General features: G+C 46.4%; 1 protein-coding gene across 3 annotated transcripts in view; it reads right to left on the bottom strand.

Annotated features, from left to right (window-relative positions):
- Positions 1-12,683, bottom strand: part of ITPK1 (inositol-tetrakisphosphate 1-kinase) — a 218,963-nt gene that overhangs the window by 95,602 nt on the left and 110,678 nt on the right. For all 3 annotated transcript variants that reach the window (XM_077466732.1, XM_077466731.1, XM_077466730.1), the window contains one exon: positions 9,199-9,324. In XM_077466732.1, coding sequence (XP_077322858.1) covers positions 9,199-9,324 — 126 coding nt within the window. The remainder of the gene's footprint in view (positions 1-9,198; positions 9,325-12,683) is intronic.

Here is a 12,683-nt window from a genome sequence, read left to right as displayed (position 1 = left end):
AGGTCAAAGTGGTTTGTAAGGGTTTACAACCACTTTAAGTTGAAAAAGAAATGTAGCGGATGACATTTGGGATCAAATGTCACACGCATTGTAAATTTCGTTTTTGGCCTCAGGACAATAAAGGTTCTGAGGGTTAATTATAGTAGGTAGGCCCAACACCAGTCTGGCCAGGCTGCGTTTAGAAGTTCTGCCGGGTCATGTGAGCGGTGAAGTGCACATGACAGGCCAGAATCAAGTCTGGTTGGATGTTTGGGTATGGCCCTCTCGGAGCCAATCAGCGGGAGTGCCGGGGCCCGCTGAGGAGTCTGGGAGGGGGTACTTAAACAGGTGTGGGTCACGTGTCTGGGGTTCCGGAGTTGTTCGTGAGACCCGTGTGGTCTGTTCTGGTTCCAGGACCGGGGTATCCCCGTGATGGGTCCCGGTCACGGGGTGTCCGATATCCCGCAGCATGTTCTTGTCAGTGACCCCTGATAGACCCGTCTGGTCTGGGGTAGGGATCCGTCTGTTCCTGAGTCTCAGAACCAGCTGGTCCGAGGTGCAGTAACTGAGGGAGGATTCAAAGTGTCTGGGTGTGCTCTCGGCTTGGAGGGGCACCACAGCTCGTGGAAGTGACTCTTCGGAAGACGGCCGGCAAGGGGCATCCTGAGAAGTGCCTGGTTACTGAGTTGGGAAGGACATTGACAAATTCACAATTTTCCAGTACCACAAAGGAAGCGGGAAACGTTCCAGGTACAGTTGGAAAAAGGTTTCTGTATACCCTCAGTTGATTGTTCAAGTTTTGAGTCAATGTACTGACTGCCATGATCCCTGGCTAGAGATCTGTTCAGCCTTGAAGTGCCCAGCTGCGAGTGGCTGCTCTCTGGGTGGAATTAGAGACTTTGCTAAACCTGCAGTTCAAGGTGCCTAAGTTCTTCACCCCGTGCCCTCTGTTCTCCTAAGAGACTGTATTTGTGAAAGTTCTACTGCAAAAGAAAACCTTTTTAAAAGGACTTTATCTGTGTCAGCGTACAAGTCGTTGGGTATCCCCTAGACGCGGAGGAGCAGGTCAAGAGAAGGTAACCGGTAAGCCCATTAAGTCAAGGCCGCCCTGCAATGGGTTGTGGCCGCTCCAAAAAAAAAAAAAAAAAGAAACACTAACTTTAGTTTGTAAATAACTTTGCAATGCTTTTTAACAGAACCAACAGGACAAATTCACAGAATAAAACGTGCACATTTTATGTGCAGTAACTTTTTAAATAACCATAAAAAATAAAAAAAGTTTTGTTTAGTTTTGTTGCATTTGATTGTCTAATCATGCCAGGTACACACCATCAGCGGGAGGAGCCGCTGTACTAACTATCCAATGTTAGTACACTGATCTCCCCACTGAGCGATTGTCTTCTGACTGGGATACTGCACTGGTTTTCTTCGACAAAAAGCTGCCCAGCTTTTGTTGGACAGGCTGATGTACTGTAGCTGCTGACTTTTAATAAGGACACTTACTTGTCCGAAGAGCTCACAATGGCTCCGAAAATTACAAATGACGTATCTAAACGAATGGAACGTAACTAATAACTTTTTTATTACTATTCATTATTAATTCCATTCTGTAGCCAAATTTGAAAAGGAAATTCTAATAACTATAATTGAATAGCTATTTTTTCGGATTTTTGGATTTCCAAATATACCTCACAATTTATGAGGAATAGGTCAGCCCCCCCGCTGTAGCCCCTGACATCTCCAGAAGACTGCACACGAATGTTCAGTACCAGTGGAGGCTGGTGTTATTTTTTATTTTGGGGGGGGGGATCTAGCCCAGGACTTACCCCAGCTAGGTTTGCGGACGGGCAGCACTCCAACAGGCAGTGACTTCTAGCACATCTCCTCCCTCCTCGGCATCCGATAGGATCGCTTGTTCTTTCAGCCAATTGGGTGATGGGTGTCTGACAGGACCCGCGTCCTGATTGGCCAGCAGGAGGATCAGTGTGGCAATAGCGAATATTCATTCGCTATTGTCACTCAAGTGCTCTGCACCCTGAATCCACTTTTTTTTTTTTAAGCCTATTAGAGCCTCTGGCTCTAATCACACGCTTTAAAAAATAAACAAAATTAGAATCCATGTGTCGACTCCTTGCATGTAGATTAGGGGGTCGGACACATGGATGGAGAGAGGGGAGGGCCGGACAACTGGAGAGGGGGGGGGGCAGACACATTGGAGAGGAGGGGGGGGGGGCCAGACACATTGGAGAGGAGGGGGGGGGGCAGACACATTGGAGAGGAGAGGAGGGGGGGGGGCAGACACATTGGAGAGGAGAGGAGGGGGGGCCAGACACATTGGAGAGGAGAGGAGGGGGGGCCAGACACATTGGAGAGGAGAGGAGGGGGGGGGGCAGACACATTGGAGAGGAGAGGAGGGGGGGGGGCAGACACATTGGAGAGGAGAGGAGGGGGGGCCAGACACATTGGAGAGGAGAGGAGGGGGGGCCAGACACATTGGAGAGGAGAGGAGGGGGGGCCAGACACATTGGAGAGGAGAGGAGGGGGGGCCAGACACATTGGAGAGGAGAGGAGGGGGGGCCAGACACATTGGAGAGGAGAGGAGGGGGGGCCAGACACATTGGAGAGGAGAGGAGGGGGGGCCAGACACATTGGAGAGGAGAGGAGGGGGGGCCAGACACATTGGAGAGGAGAGGAGGGGGGGCCAGACACATTGGAGAGGAGGGGGGGGGGGCAGACACATTGGAGAGGAGGGGGGGGCCAGACACATTGGAGAGGAGGGGGGGGGCCAGACACATTGGAGAGGAGGGGGGGGGCAGACACACGGAGAGGAGGGGAGGAGGACACATGGAGCGGGGTGGCGCCCGAGCTCCCCTAATGGACAGGCCGCCACTGTTCAGTACATGTAATGCTAGAAACATTGGAAATTCTGTAGGCTGAATTGGAGACTGAGGCTATGCTGCACAGTCAGTCAGGCTCCATTCACACCTGGGCATAGCGGGAACATTTTTTTTTGCTTGTGCATTTTTCATGCTAGTGCACGTTAGTTACTTGAGACTGACAATAGATCCACTTGAATGAATTTTTATTTGCAAACTCAAAAAATTGAACAGTCTTAACCACTTTCAGACCGGACCATTTTGCTGGTAAATGACCAGAGGTCTTTTTACAATTTGGCACTGCGCTGCTTTAACTGGTAATTGCGCGGTCATGCAATGTTGTACCCAAACAAAATTTGCGTCCTTTTCTTCCCACAAATAGAGCTTTCTTTTGATGGTATTTGATTGCCTCTGCGATTTTTATTTTTTGCGATATAAACGTAAAAAGACCGCAAATTTTGAAAAAAAATGATATTTTCTACTTTTTGTTATTAGAAAAATCCAATAAACTCAATTTTAGTCATACATTTAGGCCAAAATGTATTCAGCCACATGTCTTTGGTAAAAAAAAAGTCAATAATTGTATATTTATTGGTTTGCGCAAAAGTTGTCACATCTACAAACTAAGGTACGTTTTCTGGAATTTACGCAGCTTTTAGTTTACGACTGCCTATCTCATTTCTTGAGGTGCTAAAATGACAGGGCAGTACAAAACCCCCCCAAATGACCCCATTTTGGAAAGTAGACCCCCTAAGGAAATTGATAAGAGGCATGTTGAGCCCATTGAATATTTTATTTTTTTGCCTCAAGCGATTGAATAATGACAAAAAAAAAATTTTTTTTTTTTTTTTACACAAAGTTGTCACTAAATGATATATTGCTCACACATGCTATGGGCGTATGTGAAATGACACCCCAAAATAAATTCTGCTGCTTCTCCTGAGTACGGGGATACCACATATGTGGGACTTTTTGAGAGCCTAGCCGCGTACAGGGCCCCGAAAACCAAGCACCGCCTTCAGGCTTTCTAAGGGCGTAAATTTTTGATTTCACGCCTCACTACCTATTACAGTTTTGAAGGCCATAAAATGCCAAGATGGCACAAAACCCCCACAAATGACCCCATTTTAGAAAGTAGACACCCCAAGCTATTTGCTGAGAGGCATGTTGAGTCCATGGAATATTTTATATTTTGCCACAAGTTGCGGGAAAATTACAAACTTTTTTTTTTTTTTTTTTTTTTTCACAAAGTTGTCACTAAATGATATATTGCTCATGCATGCCATGGGCATATGTGAAATGACACCCCAAAATAAATTCTGCTGCTTCTCCTGAGTACGGGGATACCACATATGTGGGACTTTTTGGGAGCCTAGCCGCGTACGGGGCCCCGAAAACCAAGCACCGCCTTCAGGCTTTCTAAGGGCGTAATTTTTTGAGTTCACTTCTCACTACCTATTACAGTTTTGAAGGCCATAAAATGCCAAGATGGCACAAAACCCCCACAAATGACCCCATTTTAGAAAGTAGACACCCCAAGCTATTTGCTGAGAGGCATGTTGAGTCCATGGAATATTTTATATTTTGCCACAAGTTGCGGGAAAATTACAAACTTTTTTTTTTTTTCACAAAGTTGTCACTAAATGATATATTGCTCACGCATGCCATGGGCATATGTGAAATGACACCCCAAAATAAATTCTGCTGCTTCTCCTGAGTACGGGGATACCACATATGTGGGACTTTTTGGGAGCCTAGCCGCGTACGGGGCCCCAAAAACCAAGCACCGCCTTCAGGCTTTCTAAGGGCGTTACAGTTTTGAAGGCCATAAAATGCCAAGATGGCACAAACCCCCCCCCCCAAATGACCCCATTTTAGAAAGTAGACACCCCTAAATTTAGGGGTACACTAGTGAGACTAGGTAATAAATGGCGGGTGCCCTGAAACTATAAAAAAATAACTAACCAACCAGCGTCACCTGTAACAGTTATATGGTGATCACTGGTGAAAGGGTTAACTAGGGGGCAATCAGGGGGCTTTATGCGGTAGTATATGGGGGTCCCTGGCGCTATAAAAAGCTGCGGCGAACCTAAATACCTACCTGCCTAACTAGCGTCACCTGTGACACTAATACAGCGATCAGAAAAACGATCGCTTATTAGGCTGGGTTCACACTGGAGCGATGCGGGAACGCCACGAATGCGCGGCGGGTTCCCGCATCGCATGCCTCCCGGCGGCAGTTCACACTGCCCTATGCGAACTGCTGGGAGTGTCAGTGAAATGTTAATGACACCCCCAGATCAGTTCGCATATCGCAGTGCGATCTGCAAACTTGGATCGCATGGTGTGAACACCCATGCGATCCGATTCTGCTGCGGACCAAAAAAAGGGTCCCGTGCGAGTTTGCGGCGGGTGCGGCGCGAATTCAGCCATACTATCTGTATAGCTGAACTCGAATCGCACAGAGATCGGATGTGATTTGCACTGCAGTGCGGTGCGAATCACATCCGTTCTCATAAACCGCTGCAATGTGAACCCAGCCTTAGTGACACTGGCGACGGGGGGTGATCACGGGGTTAAACCTTTATTGGGGGGGTTAGGGGGGTACCTTAGAACTAAAGGGGGCTAACCCTAACTGCCCTAACAGTTATTAGTCACAAATGACACCTGCCGGGTGATCAGGGGGTTAAACCTTTATTAGGTAATAAATGGCGGGTGCCCTGAAACTATAAAAAAATAACTAACCAACCAGCGTCACCTGTAACAGTTATATGGTGATCACTGGTGAAAGGGTTAACTAGGGGGCAATCAGGGGGCTTTATGCGGTAGTATATGGGGGTCCCTAGCGCTATAAAAAGCTGCGGCGAACCTAAATACCTACCTGCCTAACTAGCGTCACCTGTGACACTAATACGGCGATCAGAAAAATGATCGCTTATTAGGCTGGGTTCACACTGGAGCGATGCGGAAACGCCGCGAATCCGCGGCGGGTTCCCGCATCGCATGCCTCCCGGCGGCAGTTCACACTGCCCTATGCGAACTGCTGGGAGTGTCAGTGAAATGTTACTGACACCCCCAGATCAGTTCGCATATCGCAGTGCGATCTGCAAACTCGGATCGCATGGTGTGAACACCCATGCGATCCGATTCTGCTGCGGGCCAAAAAAAGGGTCCCGTGCGAATTTGCGGCGGGTGCGGCGGGTGTGGCGGGTGCGGCGAATGGCTGAACTCGAATCGCACAGAGATCGGATGTGATTTGCACTGCAGTGCGGTGCGAATCACATTCGTTCTCATAAACCGCTGCAATGTGAACCCAGCCTTAGTGACACTGGCGACGGGGGGTGATCACGGGGTTAAACCTTTATTGGGGGGGTTAGGGGGGTACATTAGAACTAAAGGGGGCTAACCCTAACTGCCCTAACAGTTATTACAGTCACAAATGACACCAATGCAAAAAAAAAAAAAAAAAAAAAAAAAATGACATTGGTGTCACTGTGACTGGGGGGCAGGGGTAATTGGGGGGGTGATCGGGGGGTAAAGGGGGGGTGTGAGTGTGCCTGGCATGTTCTACTGTGTGTGGGATGTGTTGGTGCAACTCACTGATCCGCTCTCCTCCGTGTCGGAACGAAAAATACCGACACGGAGGAGAGAATACATCACTTCCTCTCCTGTGTTTACATTACAGGAGAGGAAGTGATGTCACCGGGGATTTCCATTCGTCGGGAGCGATCGCGAGGGGGTGGCCATGAATGAATGGCCGTCCCCTCGTCCGGGATCGCTCCCGAACGAAAACCGACCGCCGCAGGCACCGGGCGGGGGCCCGATCGGGCCCCCGACCCGCGGGAGGCAAATCACGTACATGTATGTGATTATGCCTGCCTGTGCCATTCTGCCGACGTACATCGGCGTGAGGCGGTCGGCAAGTGGTTAACTTGGGATCAGAGGGTTGGAAAGGAAGTTCAGGTTCTCTCAATGTCAAACTCCAAAAACGTTAAAGAACTTGTTTACTTTGACTGCATCCAGAGAATAGCCATTCCCAGCTGGATGATCACTCAGGTTGGACAGTCCCTCTCTCACAAGGCCTAGCAGCCAACAAGGCGCTTACTCAGGAACAAAGTCTTTGTCACAGACATTGTTGCAGAACACGTAGGGAAAACTAAGCTGTAGAACGCTTGTAGGATATCTGGATCTTTCAGCCAGCTTGGCGATATCCACAAGACCGGATTCTCTCGGTTACTTCAGCCCTTCCAGGCTCTTGTTAAGAAAACCAACCCGTGCGTGGTGTTCTTCTAAAGAGTCCTCCCCTGGAATGCTTGAAGTACTCTGGGTCTCTCCCGAACCGGAGACGGCACCCATCCACCTCAGAATCCTCCTCTAGTTTCCCCTCCTTGGGCTAGCCAGCCCAGAGGCATCAAAGTCGGGTGGATCCGCACCCCAGGCCATTGCCTTCCTGGGGGCTGGTCAGGAGGACCAGGACCATGTAATCAGCACATTATACTGCACTAGAACGCAAACCACGTGACATCCATATATTAAATACCCTCTCCCAGAGGACACAGCCAGAGGGGCCACTCCCACTGACCTGGCTCCGAAAAAGAGTAACTTAAGCGCCTGACCAGACCATAGTTCCACTCCTGCCACAAGAGACGGTGCCTCCTGTGGCCAGGCTGAACATCTCGCAGTCCAGTCAGACTGATACAGAAGTCATATTTAGACAAATAAACCCAAACCAAACTGTAGTTTAGGCAAAGTTTAATTTTGAAAAACGCATAGCGTGTGCTCTTCAGGAGCCCGTCGCTACATAGGTATTGGAATATCCTTTCAAATTTGGCTGTGTCAGGGCTGGCTTAGCCCTTCCTTCTCTGGGCTGGCTGCTCAGCTGTCGGCTAATTGCCAGCTCTCATCTCTCTCCACAGTTACCCAGCAGTTCCTGATCCTGCTCTTCTGACCTGCCTACCTAAAGCTGTCCAGCTCACGTCATCTCTTCCTTCGTCTTGGTCACATCACAAGAAACTATCTCCTGAGGTTCTGTTTAAAGACTGGCTTGCTGACATCCCTTCCAGCTCCTTATCCTGTTTGCTGTTCCTCCACTTGGATCCCTGACTTCTGGCCTGGCTGATTACCCGATCTGGTTATTGAACTCTGGACTGGCTGACTACTCGATCCGGTTACGGGACTCTGGCTATGCTTTGACTACACTTTCTCCATATACCTTTTTATTTAATAAACAAGTGTGATTTAATTGTACTTCTGTCTCGGTCTGATTCATGGTTTCTGACAGGCTGTTAGTGAACGTAAGGAATACGAATTTATCGAAAGTTACAAATAATCCGAAATAACAAAATGCCATATCTAAACAAATGGAACGGAACAAATAAATAATAAAACGTTTTTATTACCTCTTATTATTATTTATTGTTATTAATTTGTTACATTCCATTCGATTCAGCATTTGGTATATTGGATAATTCATAACTTCGGATAAATTATCCGCAAGAACAAATGCTGCATCTAAACAAATGGAACGGAACCAAGAATAATAAATAACAATAAAAAAAAACATTTTATTATTTATTCATTCCGTTCCATTTGTTTAAAAGAAGCATTCGTTATTTCGGATATTTGAAAGGAAATTCCAATACCTATAATGTAATAGTTATTTCCGATATTCGAATGTTCTGAAATTTCAAATTTTCTTTATTTCCTGAAATTTCAAATTTCCAAATTTAGAAAATTTGGATATTTCCAAATAAACCAATTTGTCGAAATTAGTTAAAAAAACGAATTCAGAACTAAACGAATTGCACATGTCTACTGGCTAAGATTCAATCTAATTATGGGCTGGTTGGTTGTACTGAAGTCTATCCAATCAATCAGCTTCAGTACAACAAGCCCGTCGGATTTTTCACCGGCAATTACTGCCAGCGCCTATAGCTGCATTGGGTTTTGCTGGCAGGGAAGGCTCCCCCTGCTGGTAGTACACAGTTGCTCTGCGGGAGGGATTCCATTAACTCTGACTGTGTTCACGGGGGGGAATTGAGCACATTTTCTTACCTTCCACCAGTGGCTGAAGGAAAGAAAATGATATACTCTATTGCCTGCCTAAGTCTGCAGTGGGTGACAGAGTGTAAGCTCCTCTGCGGCAGAGTCGTACGTCCGAGTGAACTCCTGCAACACACCAAGCTTGGGTACAAATAACGCAAACACCTAAAAACAGATTGACAAAAACTATTTTCTAGCGCTGCCAATGAGCTCTGTCCATAGTGGGCGGAGTCATGTGGTCCAGTTTTGGGGGACGCACACGGAGCCTGTAAATTTGCTTTTTTTTGGGCAGTTCACTCACCTGGAACCTCTGGACCAGCTGTACGGCCTCGCTGTCATTCTGGTCGGCCTCCAGGATGACGTCCGTCAGCTTGTGGATGATGACGTCCAGCGGGCCTTGGTCCTCGATCGGTTTGGCCAGATTAAGCTGAAAGCAAAAAAAAATATAAAAAATAAATATGTGGATTTCCATCATGAATCATAATTGGGAAAATAAAGAGAACCCGTCATACAATGGGGAAGGCGGGGCTGTAGGTTGGAATACAGAAAAAAATAATTATAACAGGGATAACATTTCAAACTTCTATGACTTTGAAGTAAAGGTTGGATTGGATCCGTTCTTCCTACCTATGCTGCACTCTGTTTTCTCAAATATAATAAAATCCAGAAACAGAAATGTAATATTTTGCAGTTTGCCAACTTTAAAGAGGAAGTAAACCCTGATGAGTTTACTTCCTCTTTTTTTCCCTGCAAAGGTAAAGCATAATGGACTACTATGCATCGCATCGCATCGCATCGCATAGTAGCTCATTATGTGTCACTTACCTGACACAGGAGCCAGCGAAGTCGCCGCTGATCCCTGTAGTCCGCCGCATCCATCTTGCTGGTGGCGTCTCGCAGCTCCGACCAATGACAGCGGCGAAGCCGCGATGACGTCACTCCTGCGCATGCGCACGGGAGTCGCGTCTCGCAGCTCCGACGCTGCCATTCAGCGAAGCCGCGATGACGTCACTCCCGCGCATGCGCACGGGAGTCGACAAATTAGGCAAATCCATTCTTGGATTTGCCGCATTTAGTGCGCCTGCGCGCCGCTGTCTACGTAGACAGCGGTGCCCATTTTCGGGCAAATATCTCCTAAACCATATAGGTTTAGGAGATATTGCTTGGACCTACAGGTAAGCCTTAATCTAGGCTTACCTGTAGGTCAAAGTGGTTTGAAGGGGTTTACTTCCTCTTTAAGCTGTGGTGGCTGCCTTTGTTTTCTTTATTTGTGTTCTTTCCTCTTTATGTTGTCCCTGTTGGGGAGTATTTAACTTCCTGTCCCGGCGACTACAAAAGAAGCGAAAGGAATCTCATGCAAAGACAAAATGTATTCTGCTTAGATTTTTTTTCTTCACTGGTTCCCCACCTCCCCCCCCCCCTTCCGCAGCAACATGCTAGTGACCAGGGCCGCTAATAAGGGGGAATAGTACCAGCCCTCCTGTAGGGGGCCAAGGCCTCATCAGTTTAACGGGGGGAGGGGCCTGGGCAAATGACAAGTAGATGGAAGAGGATTGAGGGCAATTACTGAAAACGAATCTCTCCTTGTGGCTCCCCATGCAGCAGCTGAAAGCCGACGGAGGGGGAGAGGAGGTGAAGCTGACTTTCAGCTGCTGCAGGGGGAGACACGGGGATCAGTTCCAGGGACTGCCACCTCCCCTGTCGCAACGATCAACCCCTCTCTCTCTCTCTGGCCACAATTTAACTAGACATGTGCACTGCGAAAAAAAAAAAAAAAAAATCAGTTTTCGTTTCATTCGTTTTTTTTGTTTTTTGGGTCATTTGTTATGATGGCAATTAGTAAAGTAGTACATTCACACATTCAAAAATATGTATAGTCGTACTTTTGTAAATTCGCACATTTATACATTTGTAAATTCGTACATTCGAAAAATGTTATAGTCGTACATTCGTAATTTCGCACATTAGAAATTTTTTATAGTCGCACATTCGTAAATTTGCACACATCATTCGTACAGTCGCAAATTTGTATAGTCGTGCATTCGTACATTAGAACATTTTTATAGTCGTACATTAGAAAAATTCTATAGTCGTACATTCGTAAATTCGCACGTTCAAAAATTTGTATAGTCGTACATTCCCACATTAGAATATTTGTATAGTCGTACGTTCGTAAATTAGAAAATTCTGACATTTGGAAATTCGTACATCTGAAAACTAGAAAATCTGAAATAGTAACCAACTATTAAAGCGGGAGTCCGCCGGGACTCCGTGTTTTTTTTTTTTTTTTTTTTAAAAGCCAGCAGCTACAAATACTGCAGCTGCTGACTTTTAAAATAGTGACACTTACCTGTCCAGCGCGCCCACGATGTCGGCACCCGAAGCCGATCTGTAGATCGTATCTCGGGTGCTGCCGCCGCCATCTTGGGTATGGGAATCAGGAAATGGAGCCTTTCGGCTTCATTTCCCGGTTCCCTACTGCGCATGCGCGAGTCGCGCTGCGCAATGAGGACGGTCCCCGCTGCCTCTGGGATCTGTGTGTTTTCCCAGCAGGCAGCGGGGCACTTGCGGAAAGGGGCGGGCACTTGCGGAAAAGGGGCGTAATATACGCCCCTTTCCGCAGAGAGCTATCCCGGAAGTGGGTACAGATACCTGTACTGTACAGGTAACTGCACCCCCCTCCCCCCTGAAAGGTGCCAATTGTGGCGCCGGAGGGGGGGGGGTTCCGATGAGCGGAAGGTCCACTTTAGGGTGGACCTCCGCTTTAAATTATAGGAATTGTAATTTCCTTTCAAATTTGGCTGTTAGTGAATGTAATGAATACGAATTTATCCGAAATAACGAATGCCGCATCTAAACAAATGGAACGGAACAAATTATTAATAAAACTTTTTTTTTACATTTTTTTATTTATTATTAATTCATTACGTTCCATTCGTTTGGATACGGCATTTATTATTTCGGATAATTCGGAACTTCGGATAAGTTTGTATTTATTATGTTCACTAACAGCCAAAATTTGAAAGGAAATTACAATACCTATAATTTAATAGTTAGTAACAGTTAAAGCGGAGGTACACGCAAAAATTTAACCTCTGCTTTTCGGAACCCTCCCCCCCCCCCCCCTCCGGAGTCACATTTGACACCTTTCAGGGGGAAGAGGGGTGCAGATACCTGTCTAAGACAGGAATTTGCTCCCACTTCCTGTCCTGCCACGCTGTCTGCTGGCATACACACGGGCCAGCGACTCGCGCATGCACAGTAGGGAACTGGGAAGTGAAGCCACAACGCTTCACTTCCGGATTCCCTCAACGAGAATGGTGGCAGCAGCAGCCGAGAGCCGACAGATTGCTTGGCTTCGGCTGCCGACATCGCTGGACCCCGGGACAGGTGAGTGTCCATTTATTAAAAATCAGAAGCTGCGGTATTTGTAGCTGCTGGTTTTTAATATATATATATATATATATATATATATATATATATATATATATATATATATATATATATATATATATATATATATTTTTTTTTTTTTTTTAGGTGGACCTCCTCTAAGATATTATTAGTCAGTTATTCTTTCAGATTTTCGAATTTACAAAATTAGCGAATGTACGAATTTTCAAATTTATGAATATTAAGAAAAATTTGTTAATCAGGTTTTCGTTAATCCGGATATTTATGAATGAATGAATTTGTCGCAATTTGTTAAAAAAAAAAAAACTAATTCGGAATGAAACGAATTGCACATGTTTAAATTTAACCCTGCCCCCTTGAATCTCCCTTGTG

This window comes from Lithobates pipiens, unplaced genomic scaffold, assembly GCF_037356315.1.
Source record: "Lithobates pipiens isolate NorthernLeopardFrog02 unplaced genomic scaffold, aLitPip1_a1.2 Scaffold_37, whole genome shotgun sequence".
Taxonomy (NCBI): domain Eukaryota; kingdom Metazoa; phylum Chordata; class Amphibia; order Anura; family Ranidae; genus Lithobates; species Lithobates pipiens.
Note: the sequence above shows the minus strand (reverse complement) of the source record. Positions and strands in the feature narration are given on the sequence as shown.